We start from the raw sequence: 19,803 nt of genomic DNA on the forward strand, positions 1-19,803 counted from the left end.
GGCCTCCACTCTAGATTGCCACTTACCTTCAATGACCCAAGAAATTGAATTTAAGATAGAGAATTAAACAACGGAATTTACGGACAGTTCTTCTCTATACTGCTTTTACTGATGTGCTGTTCTGTTGAATATAACTGGCAGGTTTAGGTTCTGATTCAAAATAGCTCTGAAAATTTTACCCTCTTTTTCTTTAAAAAGAACTATTTCACAATCTTCCCTGGTGAAGACACTTTGTATCTTAGAAATTTATGGTTTGGCTCCAGTAAATTATAACCTAAAACATCTGGAAAATAATTTCAAGGCTATTACTTAATGTATGACAAGATTTAGTATCTATAGTCCATCTGTTCTGAATAAGCAGTGAATGTCTTCACGTCTATGTGCTAAGTGTTGATAACTATGTCTCCTGCTAATTATCACTCAGCCACTATGAGAAAAGTGATGACTATTTTAAACTTGTAGACATAGGTCCTATCAATCAACGGTAATCTGATTATTTAATTTACACCTTTTCATCACACCAAGTATTTAGAATTAAAAGCTAGAAATGTGTAATTATTATTCCACTTCTCTGTAACCTCCTACAAATATAAAATAACATTCAGGATGCTACATTCATTCAGATCCCCTCAAGAAAGACTTACTGCAAACTTAAAGATGATCCAGGAAGCCTACGAAAACAGCAGAGTAAATTTATCGATACACGGCTAAATGACATACCCAAGATCGTACAGAGAATTCAAAGCAGAACTGCAAGAGGCTTAGATTTTATGGCCTGCAATTTGCTCTATAATTCCTCTAAAGGTAAATACAGGTAACATCTTCACTTAGGCAAATTAGATGAGAGCATTTATTATACTACTTGAGATTTTCTCCTAAAATTAGGCCAGAAGAATGTTTACGTTTTCTTCTAAGAATTACATGGTTTTAGGTTATACATTTAGATCTATGACACTTTTTGAATTCAATTTTTTTGTACAGTGTGAGAAATGATCCAACTTGAGTTTTTCTAATGTGGATATCTAGTTGCTCTTGCACCATTTGTTGAAAGAATTAGACTTTCTCCACTGAAAATTCTTGGGACCCTGGTCTAAAATTTGTTAACCACAAACATAAGCACTTATTATCAGACTCTCAATTCTATCCTATTGATCTATTTATCTAGTCCTATGGCAATACCAGAATCTTTTGATTACTGTAGCTTTGTTACAATCTTTGAAATTAGAAAGTGTAAGCCTTTCATCTTTGTAAATTTCTAGAAGTAAATCTTTGTGGCTTTGGGCTAGGTGACATTTTCTTAGATATGATACCAAGAGCAAAAGCAATGATGGAAAAACGAATGAATTTAATTTCATCAAGATAAAAAACTTCAGCACTCTAAATCATTAAGAAAGTGAAAACCCCATACACAGAATGGGAGAAAATAATTGCAAATTAGATATGTTACAAAGGACTTTTATCTTAAATTTATAAAAACACAACTCAACCATAAAAGCAAACAATGTAAATAAAAAAAGAAGCAAGAAAGGATGCTATCTCACCTCTCTCAAAAGAAGATATATAAATGTCCAATAAGCATATTAAACAATGTTCAAAATCATTAGTCATTATGGAATACAATAAAAATATATTAAAAATCACTGAACTGTATAAATAGGTAACTTTTATGATGTATTAATTTTATCTCATTAAAGTTTTTTTAAGTGTTTAAATATATATTTAGAAAAATTCATAAGGACTGTTACTGCTAGGACTGTTATTTTTAGGTCATCAAATTTTTAAACTTCTCCATAGACTGTAATTTCCAGAATTGTCTTGTCTTTCTATCTTGACTGTGTAAAGCACATTATTTACAAATATATCTACACTGGAATCTGAATAGTTCACACAAACTTTGAAGACTTCTGTGATTCAGTACATAATACCTCTAGGGTATAATGATCCAAAATTTATATTTCAGAGTGAATTTATTTCATATAGACATGAGTAGGTCAAACGTTTAACAATATTTAGTGAATTTTGAAATAGACAAGAGTGACAGATTTGATCAGAGCACTTCATAAATTATGAAAATGTTCATTATTTAAACTAGTATAGTCTGCATTCAAGAAACATAAAATGTTATTGTGAGGAAAAGGAACAACTTATTAGTTGGAGTCAATAATATGTTTTCAGTTGGCCCTTTTCTCTTTTTCTCACACACTACAGATGGGATGATCCACTAGTAATAGAGGATAAAAACCACTCCAGGTTTTAATTTTTCCAGGAAATATAAAATCATAATAAATAGACAATGTTTTTCAATTCTTCAGAAAATATACTTGGAAACAGTAATAGAGATTAAGAGACTTATGCTAATTATTTCTATCTTACATCTGTCAATCACCTGACATCTTTATTGGAACTTTACATTAACACTATTTACTATGAAGTAAAATTTGGCTCTATTTTCTATCTTATTTTATATGTTTTAAATATTAAATTTTAAATTAATTCCCATTAATTTAAAAACAGTTGGGCAGATTATCTTGAAACCAGGAATCTGAACAAACATGGTAGCAATGTGGGGAGAAAATCAAATGAATGCTTACTGAACAAGCATTTATGGACTATCTACTATATTCAAAGCATTCTTCTGAACATGGAATGTTCTGTGAAAAAAACATGCAACTGTAGCAATCACTAGGGCACAGACTGAAGAAAGCAGAATTTTTGCATCTTGTTATGCACAAATGGACTCCTAATCCATGACAGGTAACAAAAACATGATCTGCTATCCATAGCCTGCAGTCTATTCTTTTCTGTAAAGAAAGTCAGGCATGAAATACAGTTGGTTATGAAAGCATTCTGCTTCAGCCAACAGATGTCCACTAACATGCAACTATATGCCCTAAGCCTCACTGACTTCATCATGTCCAATTCACCCTCACTTTTGGTCCTCCTGGCTGCATATCCCTACCTGGATTCTTCTTCTTTATCTCTATTTCCTGTACCCTATGTAGCTCCAGTCCTACATTCTACTTTATACTGCCCATTCTGGCCTAAGAGATCCATGTTTTCTAACCTCTTAGCATTAGATTTCAGCTGCTACGCACATGCTTGGTCGTAATATTTTATAAAATTATTTTTCCTTAATAAGCATGAATTTCTTGAAAACAGTATCACTCATTAATTAATTAATTTTAATTAATTATATTGGTACACTTAAGGTAGTCAATATAATGAAATTCAGATAAAGAAAATGTGTTTTTTTAATAAAATGGAGTATTATTCAGCCATAAAACATGAGAAACTAGAGACACATAGCTAAATGGATGCACATTGAGGCAATACTCTTAAGTGAAATAAATATGACACACATGTGTAAATACTGAATCATTTCTCTAGTTTGAGAAACTGAAAGTGTAAATAAGGACTAAAAGGTGTAATAGATAATGTGAAATAGGAAGAAAAGGTGCAAAGGGGAAGGGGAAATGGGAGGGGTAGGGAAAAGAAAGAAGGGAATGGAGTTAGTGTGAGAAAATGAAAAAATGGAAACAAAGTCTTTGTAGATAGGAGGGGTGGAGGGGTTGAAGGGAGGGAAGGGGAATGGGGGAAAAATAAGAACCAAGATGGATTATGTAAAGATACAAATTTCCAATTCACTCATTTTTCACATTTCCGGAATGTAGTCAACAGTACAGGATACATGGGAAACAATAAATGTAAAATATTTTGGAATAAACTGAGAGAATATATTTTGAGATAACACATAAAGAGTAGGGATGTGAATTTATAGATTGATGCTGTTAAACAAAAAGAAATTAACTATAGATCTTCTGAAGAAAATTCTCTTTTAAAAGTGCAAAGTATTAAGCAAACCTTTCTTGGCTTACAACTATGAGTCCTTATATCATCATAAAATTTTTGTTTTCCAGCAGATAGTTTTACTGACTTATATTACATCCCTAGTAAATCCTACTAATTACTTACGTGATCCACTTGGTACAGAATGGGAAGCTTAGGATGGCTGCAATTGTCCTTGTTTTTTGAAGGTTTTAATGGGCTATTGTTTAGAGGGAAGCTGTATTTCATCCTTGGAGCAAATGATAATTTTAAAAGCCCATGCATCTTAACATAGTCATTAACTTTACCCCTACTTACACTTCTATTTTAATTGATTGGTTTTTACTTTTATGCACCGATTATCATTTTCCATCAGTATACAGAGTTGACATCTACACAGTACAAATTAACTGTTATTAAAATATTTTTATTGTATCAAAATTATGTTTTGCCAAATAATAACTCTTGGAATATAACAGGTGGCAGAAACTTACATTTATGTTAAATGTTGTGGTATTATTTGAATGTTAATTAGATTAACATGGAAATGCAACTGTCAAAACACTGCGCTAAATTTAACTGAAGTTGAAGTTCCTCTATTTTAACTTTAATTGTTTAAGGATGAAGAATAATCCACCTTTTTACATTGTGTCTTTGGACTCACAATTTCATCTTGTTCATAGTTGCTTGAATAAATTAATGGCAACTCTCATGTAAACAAAATTCAAATATGCTTTGAAGACCTGTCAGATGACATATAGGCAAAATCTCAGCTTTATGAATTAAATTTTCTAAAATGAACACTCAACTTACCTCCAGTAGATGAGAATACCCACAAGAACCACTAGACAGATAAAAGTCAGGGCTGACACGATCACAAGGGGTATAACCGCCTTCTTCTCAGATTCCAACCCCTCAGCAAGACCAATACGTGACTCATGGCTACTATTACTGGCCTCTGCAGTCAGAGAAAATCGAGAGAGCTGATATTAAAAATGAAGGAAAGTCACAATACTTTTCAACTGATTAATTGCAACCTTCACTGCTGTTACTTACCTTTAAGAATTTTTAATATGTGATGCGAAGTCTACAATTAAGTAAAATAAAGTTTAAAGTGTACAGCAAGCAACAGAGCTGAAAAACTACATTAATCTAAGCTAGAGATGCCATAGCAAAAAAAAAAAAATGAGGATAATACTGAGGGGAAAAGGTTGCTTAAAGGAAAATAGAACTATTAAAATTAGAAAATGATCCAGTTTTTAAAAATGATTAGAAAAACAATGCTACTTACTGTATCACCATATTTAATCTTGATTTTCTAAAATTAATTTAATTGGATTATGTTAACCCTGCAGTTGGGTAAATAATGGGAAGCAATTAATAATTTTCTGAAGAAAAATATCTGAGATAACCCTTTATACATTAGGGTATTTGTTGAACCCAGCACACTAATTTTAAGTACAGGTTAGTTTTAAGCAATACTGAATGTGCTTCTTATCTTTTTTCTATGAAAAACAAGAATACTATTTACTCCATCTGAATTGAAAGAATACATGTATTTAAGAAGTTCTTTTCAAATATGCAAGTGTAAATAATGCAAAAGTCTGACTATGTTCCCTGGGTTACATTTAAAAGATGGCAGATGACTAGTTTTTGTCACCAGTCAGGTACACTATTGTACCATCAAGCTGAAGATTCAATGTAACAGTTGCCTTGTGCAATTCAGGTGTGACGGCAGAAAAGGCCATGAATGTAATGCAATTATACAGCAAATGTATCAGAGGAATGTAAATAACTCCTGTATTTCCCAAGGTGTTTGCTCTTACAGATGAATTTGCTAGAAAAAAGTGGAATTCAAAGATATGACTGATAATCATAAAGCAATATAATCATAAAACCTTATAAAAAGTGAAAATATTAGAAGTCAACCGAATCCTATGCTATAGTTAACATTCTTGTGTCAAAAGCCAAAGGTTCAACTTTTGTTAGGTCAATAATATGCTCTTGCAATTATGTATTGTGTGCAGGCTCATTTAGGGACCTAAATAATCTGATAGTGAGTGACCTGAATATTTCCTTGCAAAATTAAAAAAAAAATCATCTTGGATAGTTGCAGTTGTCTTACATTTTTTCTATTCTACTTATTGTTACCTAAATGGAAAGGAAGTTTGAGAGTAATAAAGGAAATAATCCACTTACAAAGTTCTTGTTACCTAGTAAGTAATTATAATGGTGGCTAAAGTTATTATCTATGTCAATCACTCTTAAGCTGTGATCCCTGTAGCAGTGGCATTGGCATCACCTGTAAACTTACTAGGAATGCAAATCTGGGGCTTCATGCAAGCCACACCTAATTTTCAGAATCAGAAACTCTTAGGTAAAGCTAAGCAAACTGCTTTGATAAGTTCTACAGGTAATGTTAATCCATGCTGTTTGAGACTCAAGATGGAAATTAAGATATATACAAAGGGAGCTTACATAAATTATGGAGATTAAAGTATGTACAGAGCAAGGTCATATCAATATTTGATGATCATAAATATTTCTAACAATATATATGGATGTATATATAGAAAAATACATCTCATTTCTATAGGTGTGGGCGTACTTTATAGATGAGCTATGTCTTAGCATATATGTGATGTATATGGAAGATATATAACATATAATGCAAGAAATATGCACCCCAAACACATCACATTTATATGCATGCACTATATACACACATGCACATACATATAGCCTTGCACACAGACTTATAAGTTCTCCGGGAGGTCTGATTTTGTGCATTTTGAGTTTTAAGAATGATAATTCTATGGTAATTAGACATTTTGGAACCTAGGAATTTTATACAAGATGGCATACCATATGAAAGAACAGGCAATCAGTTGGTCACTTTGTATACTGCAATGAGAAACAACTAGTTGCATTGGTTTTATTTTCACTTAAGTGAGACTAAAATAAGTGCTCTGATATGGCTCAGTACTGTATATGAGCTAGTAGAAATTAAAGAACTCAGATTAATATTATAAAATATCTTTGAGAATAAAAGATAATTTTGGTATTTTAATATGACTCAGTTGTGGGTATGAGCTACCTAAATGATAATACAAGAATCTACTAGTAGTCTATTAGGAAATAAAAATCTAAGATTAATATTTTATAATATGTTTTGAGACTAAAGCAATACAATTTTGGAATTAAAACTTAAGCATTATATACATTTTATTGTCCTCAATCACTGAGTATATTTTCTAAGAGACAGATGTTAATAATACATATTTCTATGCTTAGTTTTGTACTTATTTTTTATATGACCTTCTTCAAATGTTCTAGTACCCCTGGGTTTCTGTTTACTCATTTATAAACTATAGATGTTAATATCTGCCTTATTTGTATTATTTTGAGGCATACATCTTATAAATTGTTCTATATTTTAGAAATATGCCATAAATTATGTTACAGACCAAGGGGCACATTCAGTAGTTAGTAAGAGAAATTACGTATGATTTTCACAGATACAGTTTTAAAAGCAGGCAAGAATTTTTCCCTAACCTTGTTTGATCTTATACTTCATTAATTATATCATTTGATGTTTCTGGATGTTATATTCATATTATTGTATTTTCTCCTCATTAGTGGTAGAACATACTCTTGATAATTACATAAATCTACTTACTGCATCAAAGAGAAACTTATTTTAGTACATTTAGTACATGTACTAAATATAGTCTAGGAAGAACATACAGATGTCACTACCTATTAAGAAAAGGGATGAATTCTTGATATTTCTATTTAATATAAATCCCCCAAAACCAAGTATTACTATTAAGAACAGATAACAACTCATATGCATAACAATATTAATGACTATAGTGACTTATATTCATTCTCACTTTAAAGAGTCCAAAGGTTTAAATTAAAATGCAATGTTACAAAGGTATGAAATCAGAATACAGAATAAAAATTTCTCTGTCAATGTAGATTTTTAATTGTCACTGCACTACAAAAAAAAATACAACTAATTCGAAGGATGAAAATAACAAAGAAGGAAAATATCCTAATGAGACTGGTCTGAATTCTATATTATATTCAGCTTTTTTTTGTAATAAGAGTGCAAGATTACATCGGTCTCTCTTCTGACTTGTTAATATTGCATATTTTGTTAATTTAAAAACTTTATTATTTACTAAAAGCAACCTACAAAGTTCTCACCATCAACTAAATAAAATTACCCAGTATTTCATATGCTTAATGGAATTTAACTTTTCTTTTTTCCCATCAGCACAGAAAGCAGACATCAGTATTATATGTGCTGCAAGGAATCTGCTCTAAGAAACATCTGGCCAATAAACAAATTTGCATAAAATACATTAACAACTGAAATGCCTCTACAGAAAATCTTCTAGTGTTCTATGTCTTGTCATTCAATACCTATACATAGTCTGCATATTAATGTTTATTGTTTAATTTAGGTGTATAACATCAAGCACAAAATAAACTGGATTTGTTGGCTCACACTGCCCTCTCTAGGCAACAATAAGGACTAAAACAAAGACAAATTTTAATATTAAAACTTTTTAACCTCACCATTAGCTCTCGAAACTTATCAATAAAACTTATTTTAAAGCTCCTCATATGATGTGTGTATGCAAATTGTCTAATTTCTTCCTATAGGCACATCAGAGAGAGATGCTTTTATCACATTATTATCAGATTTAGTTCACAACTTATTTTAGAATCCATATATGAAAATTAAAATAATCTTAAAATGGCACACTCTTACCTTATTTTAAAAGCAGTATACTAAAAATATATTATTTGCATATAATTGCTCCCATACATAAGAGGCCTCCTATAGAGTAAGATAATTAACAATACATAAAAATATTGTATACATTTTGGACAGAAATTAAGGAACATTCATTTGAAATAATGAAATTATACTCCAAAATCTATAAATTGATTTGTTGAGTGTTTTAATTTTAAAAAGGTGATCTGCTCTTTTACCAAATATTCCTACAGTTCCATGATTTTTCTGCTTTTCTTCTGGAGCAAGAACATCACAATACCTTATTCTGTCCTTCTGATCAGAACTAACCTGCCTCTGAATTGCTGAACACTTCTGAGTGCTCACTGGTACCGGATGGTGTTGAGGACCGTGGGGACCCGGGAGTTATTTCTGAGTCACCTGCCTCCAGGACCCCGTCAGAATCTCTCTCATTAACACCTGGAAAACTGAAATCTGTAGAAGTCTCGTTATCATTAAGGCTACCTGAGGTACCCTGTCCTGATCCACTCTCTTCATCACTTGTGAGAACTGCCCATGCTTTAGATTCTGGGGCAAGAGGAAGCAGGGCACTACCAGTGTGAATGCCAAGGTCTCCTTTTCCATCATTGTGCTTCTGGGTTAGGACATTTGTTGGTGGTGACTTATCAAGATTTCTGTCCACACCAATTTGACTGTCTGAGATTGCACCTGTGAGTGCATTTTCTTCTTCAGAATTCTCAGAGAGTGAATCCAAGACTGGATTATTGTGATCCACAAAATTATTTTCTTGGGCGTCTGAGTCATTTGTTACCTTTTCCTGTGATTCTCTATAGGATGAGCATGACATACACTTATTCATGGATAGACCATCACCATCTTTGTCATAATCATCATCATAATAATCATAATTACCACCATCTTCACCACCACCCACTAAGTCAACTTCAGATCTGGCACTATCAGTCAGCTTAGAAGTAGCTTTTGAAGGAATCAGCAACTTGCCTGTGGTCACAGAACCATCTCTTTTAGGAGGAACAGCTGTAGTGGAAATGTACCCACTTTCTAAAGAAGCAGAATGATTGGTAGATACAATAGTATGAGAAACGACTGTTGGAATGCCAGCCAATACCTCATCAGTATTAGAACTCTTTGGGGAAGTGAAAACTTCGTCAGAATTGGTAAGCTTATTTGTAAATGTATTTGGTGGTTCATCAATTGATAAAATAGGAGTAGCAAATACATCCCTTCCTTTTTGGGGGAAGACCTGGTTAATCTCCAAATTGGCAGTTTGGAATAACTCATCATTACTGTACAAAGATGGTACAACTTGCTGGGAACTTTTGCTTGTAAGCAAAACTGGTTCAAAATATTTCTCACTTGTATATGAAACTGTTAAACCTTGAAATGCAGCAGACTGCATATTAGAAGCCAGTACATCAAAAACTGGTACAGATGTAGAGTGCAGCATGTTTTCACTTTCAGCAGAATGTGATGCCATGAGATGCAATATTGTAGAACTAATTTTATCAACCTTGGGGGTTTCAACCAATAATGGATCACTAGGCACAGCTGGAAGAACAGTTTTAAGCAAGGTGTCATCATCAGAAGGCTGAAAGGAAGGTTGCAGCAGGACTTCAGGATTAAAAGGAGATGAGGCCTCATGGAATAGGAGCTGAGTTGAAGGAGGTAACATTTCACTAGAAGCAGGGTCAGAAGATGCTGGCTCTGAGCTTGCACTAGGCACAAACTTAAGTGAAGTGTCACCAAATGATTGAGATACAGTATGTGTAGGTTGAACTGGAAAGTTATTTTCTGGAACTTGACTAATCTCATGATCAAAAGCCTTAGTGGCAGTATAAACAAGAGACCCTGGATGCATGCCCTCTGTGCTAGAAATGAAAGCAGAGGTTTCTTGTAAAGATGCATTCAACTTATTTACATTATCATACATGTTGGGCAAGACTGTGCTTTCAGAATGGTAAGCCATCTCACTGAGAGAAGAAATTTTTAGTTCAGTCTCATTTCCATATATTATTTCACTTTTAGAAAGCAGCTTAGTATCATCACCAAACACAGATGTTGCATATGTAAATTCATCTACAGAAACAGGTGAAGAAATGTTAAGGGCTGTCAGCCCATCTGTGTCAGGTAAAATAAATTCCCTGTCAGAGGAGGCTCCAGACCACTCCTCATCACCAGAGAGGGCATAAGTAGGCTGCAGTAATGATGCAGTTGGGGCTATTAACGAAGACTTAGGCACTGATACATGGCTAGGGCTGCTAAATATGGAACCCTGATAAGATACATCAACAGAATCATGCACAGGTATTGCAGAACTGTAAGGAACAGCGAAGATGCGTTGAGAACTCTCATTATTAGATAAGGCAAAAGAAGGTTCAGGCCCTGAAGAATGTGCATGCATCATAACATCACTGCTAGATGGCTCAACTTGAGAAAGCATACGTGTTTTATAAAGGACACCAGATTCACTACCAAATTCCAATGTCTCTGAAGCAGCATGAGTACTGGGCTGATGTGACACAACATCAGAATGTTGAGCAAGGCTGGGCTCTAATAACACATCACCCCCAGCCACCGGCAGGGAAGCATGCAAAGATACCCGATCACTCTCAGTAGCTGCAGGAACTTGTGGAAGGATTTGAGAGCCTGTATGCAGATGGTGAAACAATTCACTACTGAAGGAAGCAGAGGAAAATGGGAGCAAGGGTGCACCATCATAGGAAGACAGGGTGGATTCAAATGACACATCAACATTGGGAAATATAGGCGTAGCATGCAAGGCTGAATCACTACTTGAAGCAGCAAGGGTAGTGTTGAGGATCTGATTGTCAAGCAGCAAAGGGGTGACTAGCGGAAAAACTTCACTACTGTAGGAGGGCTGAAGAGGTGTCTCACCATTGTACACTGGCTGAGTTGTCTGTGACTGTACCACACTGATGGTGCGGGCTGAACCATGTTGTCCGGAGGATGAAGTAAAAGCACGTGGTGTTACCTCTGTCGGGAAGTAGGCAAGTGTAGAATAGTGTGGCATTTCCATATCTGTGACTGAGGGGCCCTGTGATCCCATGGGGCCTGGAGAAAGGGACTCAGTTCCCTTCTCAGATTTATCAGTGTGGATCTCGGTATAGTTAGTCTGGAGAAAGATCTCTTTACCCGATCCGGTATCAGGCTGCGTTGTCACATCTGTGGAACTAGGAAACCACACACTTCTATCAATAGAAAGATCTCTTAGTGATTCTTCTGAACCTGACGAAGCTGATTCTTCTGAAGTATTTCTTGTAGTTCCTGGTTTAAGAACATCATATGTGATTGCTTCTGGATTTTCTGAAGAAAATATATACCCGTTTGATATGTTTTCAAGGATGAATGGCATAGCAGAAGTAGCAGGACTAGAGCCTGAAGAATCATCAGCTCCAGTATCAAGTGTGAAATCAGTTAATAAATTGTCTTCCTCACTCATATCGGTAGAAATCTCTGGATACTCTGTTATAGAAGCAGGGTTTAAAGATTCTACCGTCCCAGAGAAGTTCATCTGTGGAAATCTAAGAATAGTTTTAGAGCCATCATTTAAAGAGGATGAAGTCCCTTCCACAGTATGTGGCGGCAGTTCAGTCTGAGAAAACAAAAAAATTTCCTTTGCTGTCACCAATTCAGGGCCTGGTAGGGGAGTAGAATTTAAAGATGTGTTGGGAAGAGCACCCTTTCCAGAGAAGTCACCTCCTCTTGTTGGAGAGCGGTTGGTCTTGGTCTCATTGTACCTGCTCCCTAAGCGACTGGAGTGTGTTGTGGTTGAACCTGGGGGTTCTTTTTTCCGTATTTGGTTTGTGGCACTGTCTCGACCAGGATTCACAACAGTGTCTTCCTCAATGTCTTTTTCCTTCTCTTCCTTTAAAAAGCAAATAAGATTTAATGGGACATAAGGAACTGAGAGAAAAATCAACTGCTAATAATATCTTACACCTCCAATCTTATTCAATATTTGGAATCTTGGGAACTTTTTACCCTCATAAAACACCTATTTTATTCTATTCTATCCTACTTATTCACTATACCTCTATCCTATGTAACCTTTCCTGTCACCTAGAGAAAGTCATTAAGCTTAATGAAAATACATTATTTATAGCTGCCTTTATTTTAATGTTATAGAATGAGGTAACTAAATTAATAGATGCCACAGCTTTAAAAGTTTTATTTATAAAGTAAAATGTAATTTAATATAGTATTTATTTTCTTACTTTTATGTTTCTTTGTTCAGTTCCTCAGGCAAAAGTAAAAACAACAACAAACAAACTAAAACGCAATTAGCTTTCCTGTAATATGAAATGGTAACAAAACTATTTATTTCAAAGATAAAACTAGCTGGACATCAAAATATGTAATTATATACAATCACAGTAAGTCATTAGTTTTTAAGTCATCATAAGGGGAAAATTAAAGATTGAAAGAGGCATTTGGTTTTATTTTCCTTTTATTTTTAGTACTCTGAAGTTTTAAGCAACCTGGTATTTTAAAGGCAATTTGTCAAAATATGATTCTAACACAATTGATTTGCTTTGCTGCTTCCCTTAGCATCATTATTCAGAAGACCAAATCTTCCATGCAAACTTAGGATACCTGCCCTGGAGTGTTCTGGCTAGAAGTCTACCATGAACTAAATAATTAACTCTCTCCTTTTCCCTCATTCTCTCTTGCTCGCTCTCTCTAGTGCATGTAAAATTGTGAATATTAAGCCTGTCTAATCTAATTTAGTTTTGAAAACTAAATTGCCACAGATAAAAAGATATTATCTTTTAGTTCATATGGAACTTTGATTTTGTCAGTATCTTGGTACTCAACAATTTGTTAAAAATCATCATCTACTAGATCCTCTAATAGGTCTTTTAAGGTAATGCCTGGTAAAAGAAGAAAAAAGTGCTCCTGTACAAATTAGTCAATAGGATGAATCCAAATCTCATACCACATGTGGTAATGGGAATCTGTCTTATACACACGGAAAGCTGCCCTGCATGAATCAGAAGCTTCCAAGCTTAATACCTGAATCATTATTTCAAGCTTCTTTATTTGACTGGTTGTAGGTATTTTCTGAGGCACATGTGACAGATCTTAAGGAGTGAATCAGCTTTATCTGAATTGGAATGAACTTTTTAAAATGACGACCCTCTTCTTTTAGACAAAGATTTTCTAGATGAAGAATTGTCAGTACTGTATTTTTCCGTGGAATCTTGCATTCTGTCTGATACCTTAGTTCATAAGAGCACTCTTTTGAGATTTCGCCAAATGCTTTCCTGAATAAAAGAAGTTCTCTCATTTGCAAACCTAAAAAATTCATTCAAAAAGAAATAAAAATAATTTGCCTTGACTTGCTTTTGGTGAGAATCTGTTGGTGCCAGATACTTCTTTTTTGTAGATGTTCTCAAAAATATTTCTCTTATAATCTGATCCAGAGGTTTGCTGAGATCAGTGTTAAGCTAGCAGTACGGAGTTTCTAAACACTTCCTCATTATTGTAAATGTGAGTATTTGCCTCATTCTCTAATGTCACTCCGCACTACTACCCTCTACAAAAACTCTATTCAAATCCCTCTTTTTTCCTCCTTTCCCTCATTCTCGGCAGATGGCCTTCCTGTTTAGTCTCCAGAGAAATGGAACTCAGCAGGCAATATTACACCTCTTCCAAATATTAAAAAAAATCCATATTCAAGGCTTAAAAATGATTGGTGGCACATGCCCATAATCCCAGAATTCTGGGAGGCTGAGGCAGGAGTACTAAAAATTCAAGTCCAGCCTGGGCAATGTAGTGAGCTCATGAGCTCAATGGAAAGACTCTGGGTTCAATTCCCAGCACCACATACACATGAAAAATCATTATGGACACATTCTCCATTTTTGTGAGCCTCTATCATACATTCCTGTGCAGACAACTGAAATGAATAGTATACAGATTAAGTCATGTTTTCATCCCATTGGGAATTCATACTTCCAGGAAACAACTGTGATATGAGTCTGTCCTGATTTTACTCTTTCTTGCAGTAGTTAATTTCAATAGCATGAAATATACTGATTTCCCAAGTCAAGTTTACTAACTACTGCTCCTGTACCCATCTTTAAAATCGCTCATGTATGTGGTAGTAGCTGGCTCCCCCTCCCTCAGCAGTGCCAATGTGTTCTGCTTGGTCTTTTAAAGAATGTGAGCTGCACCTCCCCTGGGCATTGCCACCATTTATACAGCCTCATAGTGGCACAGTTGGCATGAATGACTTCTCTTTGTCTGTTAGGTCACAGTCTTTCTCTCGCAAGAAACTATGATGACTCTGTATTATACTCTCCCTTCTTGGTGTCTTCTTCCTGTGTCCTCTCTAGTCTCCTTTTCCCTCTCAGATTCTTTTTCCACAGGTCTCCCTTCTGTTCTGCCAACAGGTGAGTGGCAGGAGAGTGAGGTTATTCCCCGAGGTTCCTTACCTACTTAGTCACCACAGATGTCTTTGTCCCACTACAAAGGTCCCAGCATTTGCTGAGTTACTTTCTCTTCATCCTCTTTTCACATTTCAGGCCTGAGTGTGGCAACCAGTCCCTGATATCCCTGAAGTGTACAAAGCCATCCCTTGCTGGCTTCCTGGGACCCTTCCCACACATCTGTGAACAGCCTGTTCATTCAATTAACCTCAGGGACACCACTTGGGTGTGGCATCTGGCACTTGTTGATACCAGGGCTAATAGGTTATTTTGTTTCCTGCTCTTCAGGAACCTTTTTTTAAAGCAGCCTGTAGAGAGACACAGTACTCCAATGTCTTCATTTTCTTCTCTAGCAGGAAGATATGCTTGTGTTTGTGATATATGTACCAGGAGAGATCCCATGCAACCTGACATACATGGTCTTTGATGTCTTCAATTTGAGCGTTATGACAAAAACAAAGGAATCCCAAGCTCATTTATGGCCTACTAACACAGCTAAATCTTACACTAATTACAACATTACAGTGTCACGTAGAAATTTCCTAGCAAATAACACTGAAAATTTCAAATAATTTTTGTTAAGTGTATACTGAAAGCTGCTTTAGTGTTAGTGCTCATTAACGAGAAAAATAAATGTGGAATCATGATAATGGCAGTTACAATGAAAAATAATAGATCTTGGTCCTTTTTTTGGTTTGTTTTTGTTTTTGTTTTTGTACCAGGAAGCAAACTCAGGACCTCGAGCTTGCGAGGCAGGCACGGTGCCACTGAGCTAAATCACCTGCTTTCCTTGGTCCTTTTTTAAAAAAGTCCATGTTGTGCATTACATTTCCTATGTAAGTCAAACAGAATATCATTCACTAAGTGAGATCAATTACTGGAACAATTTTTACTCAGACCAGTAACTTGAATTGATAAAACAGCACAAAAATAGATTTTCCCTTCTTTTCACTTGATTCTATTGATCATTCTAGGCATATATGTAACCACATGCATGTGCACAAGCACATACCACACAAAGATATCCTTAGCTGAATTTTATGAACTCTCATTGACAGGTGGACCAGTCATTTTGGTAAAATAATCTCTTGTGAGAGAACAGCCACTATATATATTATTGAAATAATTATACCTATGAAAACACAGTTTAATTGCAATTTATTGTTAGATAATAGCATTAGTTATCACATTTTATCAACTTCTATGTAATACTCATCAACAACAACACTTGAATTCAACATATAATTTCAGTTATGATGAATGGCACATTTAGGTTTAAGATGAAATATAAGATTCATTAAGTAATCATTGTTTCTCCTTTTAAAAATTATGACAACGTTAAAATTTGTAGATATTCTTAAATACCCACATACCTACAGGACATGGTGCTAGCATCAGACATTTATATGAATAGTTCAAGTGCCAATCATGAAATGAAATGGGCAAGATATTTATATAATTTATATTTTAGTTCTTATTTATTATGATTCTGTCAACCATCAGTTAGATTATAAACTGTAGTGATATTAAGAAGTAGTAAAATATTATTTTAATCCTTTAGAAAAATTTGAACATGAAATGTTAGAATTCATAGTGACAGCCCATAGCTATAATTATTTTTTTTCCATTAAGTTTTTTGGTACATTTTAGGTGTACAATACAGTTACATTCATCACCGGGATCTTGTACCTTTACATAAAGTTTATTAGTTTTTCATAATCACCGTTTTTTTTTGTTCACATCTGGATTGAACCAGGGCCTTTGCATTGAACTACTTCTTAGTCCACTTTTTAAAGTTTTATTGTGAGACAGCGATTTGCTAAGTTGCCTAGTCTGAGCTCAAACTTTTGTTCTTCTTGCCTCAGCCTCCTAGAGTTCTAGGATTACAGGCCTGAATTACACACCAAACTCAAAAACTGTTACATTTTTATTTGTTTTTTTTCTTGTATTAGACTTTTCAAAGCATTTTTCAATTTCATCATAAAAGAATCATATATACAAATTTATGACTATAAAACTTAGCAACTATTACAACAATGAATACTTCAACATTAACTTTTAAATTGCAATAATATCTAAAATCTAAACAATGACTTACAAGAGACTTAAATTTTAAAAATGTATAAAATGTATATAAAATGGATATGATACCTTGATTATTTCTTCAGCTCCAATTAATTCAGGAAAAAAGTCAAGTTCTACAAAATTAAAAGCAAAATTATTAAAATTTATACTGAGCTATTTCAGCCCGCGGGCTTTAATGAAAGCGGGAGGGAAAGTACAATTAATATTAGCTTTGAAAATATTCAATCTCTCAAATTAAAAATTTCAGACTTTAGTTTTCAATACTATCAAATACAACACTACATAAACTTACGTGTAGCTGAGTTCATAACTGCAATATCTATAGTGATACTACTCCAATTTCCTTCCCCGATTCTATCCCCATCTTACTGAAGCTAAGAAGGAAAAGGACAGTGAGGATGAAGTAGGTGAATATAAAGAAATTAAAATAATTTTTCATCAGTGCAATTTCTTTCATCCTTAGCAGGACTGATAACAACAAAGTTGGGGAAATGCCAGGGATTTTCCTAGAGGATTGGCAAGATTTATTTTTGTTTGTTTGGATACTGCTTTCTTCTTCTTCTTCTTCTTCTTCTTCTTCTTCTTCTTCTTCTTCTTCTTCTTCTTCTTCTTCTTTTTTTTTTTTTGTACCAGGGTTTGAACATGGGGCCTTGTGCTTGCAAAGCAGGCGGCAGAATCACTGAGCTAAATCCCCGGCTACTGCTTCCTTCTGACTGAGGGTCAAATAATTATTTCTTTATGCTTCAGACCTGGGCTTGTTCTTATTTGTATACAGGAGAATGCTTTCCAGCCGAGGCCGACACCACGAAAGACTGAACAGATGGATTCCTGGCATTCTCCCCAGGGAAACAGCTCAGGCTGTCTATGCAAAGAATTCAGTAATCAGGTTCATTCAAGTCTGTTTTTTTCAACCAATTAAAATCCATTTATTTCCAATACTGGATATCTCAGTACTGAAATAAAACTTGTCAACAAATGTCAAGAAGGGCTAAGAGTGGGTTCTCTCTCCTGTAAGGCATCTATCCATCGTGCCATATTAATGGGGGCCAGAGAATGTTTTTTTTCTTTTTGTGTAGTACTGGGAATTAAACTCAGGGCTTTTGCACTGAGCTGCACCTCTGGCCCTCTTAATTTTTTTTTTCTTTTTTTCTGACTGGATCTCACTAAGTTTCTAAATCACCTAGGGTGGGGTTCAATTTGTGATTCTACTGACTCAGCCTCCCAGAGTTCTGGGGATATAGATGTGCCACTGCGCCTGGCTCAGAGATATTTCTTAGTCTTCATTTGAACTTCTTGGGTCATTGGAACACGTTAGACAAAGCTTCACCATCATCATAACGATATCCTTCTCATACAGATGCTTTTATAAAATCTCACTCCATCTCCAAAGTTGCTCTGCATTACTTTGATGCTGCGTATGTTCTGTTTTATGTCCTTACTGGTCCTCAAAGCAAATGCTTATTCTATAGAAATTTCATGGCATAACTGAACTAACACTAAATACATCATCATACCCAGGCTTGTTTTTTGGTATGGACTTTCTTTTTGTTAGAAAATTTCTAGACATTAATAAATATAAAAACAAAATACAGTTCTATGGATGAATTCTATGTAGAAGAGGGATCAAGTAAAATCTAAAAATGCATCTAGTTCTCAAGATTTAGGTAAAGTTAATTGAACTCTGGATAATTATTTCAATGTTATTTACATTGAATAATGTTCTGTGCTATAAAAATGAAAACACCTCACTAGGAATAACAGTCTTAAATTATAATTTTCATTTTTCCTGTTAAAACTGATCATGAATTTAGAAACTTTTATTTGAATAGTGTTTTCTCTTTTCTATTTTTATACTGAATGATCCTTTTCCTACCCTCAGCTTTTTATGCTTTTATTCCTAATATTTCTGAATTAAAGTGATTTCAATGGTCTCAAACACTAGAATCTTTGTAATCTTCAATGAAATAAACAAATGTTAACTTAACAGTGAGATGCAACCAAACTGTGATAGAAATAACCTTCAAGATGATTTTCTAAAAATTATAACAACAGAAGTTCATTCATGCAACCATCTTCAAATTCAGCACAAGACAATTAATTCTTAGTTCTATGGAAAATGGTTTAAAATGGAGCCATCTCTTTCCCTCCATCTTTAAAATACTTTAATGGAAATAATAATTAAATACTTGTTTGTGATACATATATTATATCACAGATTTAATTGCTTTGTCTACAAAATATCTCAACAATTTTCTATTCCTGTTAGTATTCATAAGAAAATGTTTTAAAATTTAAAAAGCATGGTCTAACTCCACCTGACTACATGTTTTCAATGAGCAAAGGTAATTTTCATGTTTCATTAGGTCAGATGAGGTACATTTATTTATCATATTAAGAATTGATTTTATTTTTTCAGTACTCTCAATACATTTATTTTTTTACCTCTTTACTAGAGCATAAATTAAATGGATTATGTTTCCTATAAGATAAAAGCCAATATTTTAGCTCAATCGCATCCCCAAAAGAATATCAATGGCTACCACTATAACTGAGTTTGCTGTTCACTGCAATAACAAGTAAGAAATTTTCTGTGGATGTTCTTGGCTCTGGGGCTGAACTTGTAGGCCCAAGCTGCACTCTGAGACCCTC

The 19,803-nt window shown here is 34.3% G+C and overlaps 1 protein-coding gene across 11 annotated transcripts in view; it reads right to left on the minus strand.

The window, feature by feature from the left end:
• The window catches only part of Ptprz1 (protein tyrosine phosphatase receptor type Z1), a 188,787-nt gene that overhangs the window by 32,631 nt on the left and 136,353 nt on the right, over positions 1-19,803 (minus strand). For 5 of the 11 annotated variants that reach the window (XM_004856448.4, XM_087204586.1, XM_004856447.4 and 2 more), the window contains 3 exons: positions 17,221-17,267; positions 8,927-12,503; positions 4,639-4,783 (listed from right to left, as the gene is read on the minus strand). In XM_004856448.4, coding sequence (XP_004856505.2) covers positions 4,639-4,783; positions 8,927-12,503; positions 17,221-17,267 — 3,769 coding nt within the window. The remainder of the gene's footprint in view (positions 1-4,638; positions 4,784-8,926; positions 12,504-17,220; positions 17,268-19,803) is intronic. The other 6 variants (XM_004856451.4, XM_087204590.1, XM_004856450.4 and 3 more) reach the window with 2 other exon arrangements.

The sequence above is a fragment of the Heterocephalus glaber genome, unplaced genomic scaffold (assembly GCF_053883595.1).
Source record: "Heterocephalus glaber isolate CG9 unplaced genomic scaffold, H.glaber_assembly_v1.0 deba00000546, whole genome shotgun sequence".
Taxonomy (NCBI): Eukaryota; Metazoa; Chordata; class Mammalia; order Rodentia; family Bathyergidae; genus Heterocephalus; species Heterocephalus glaber.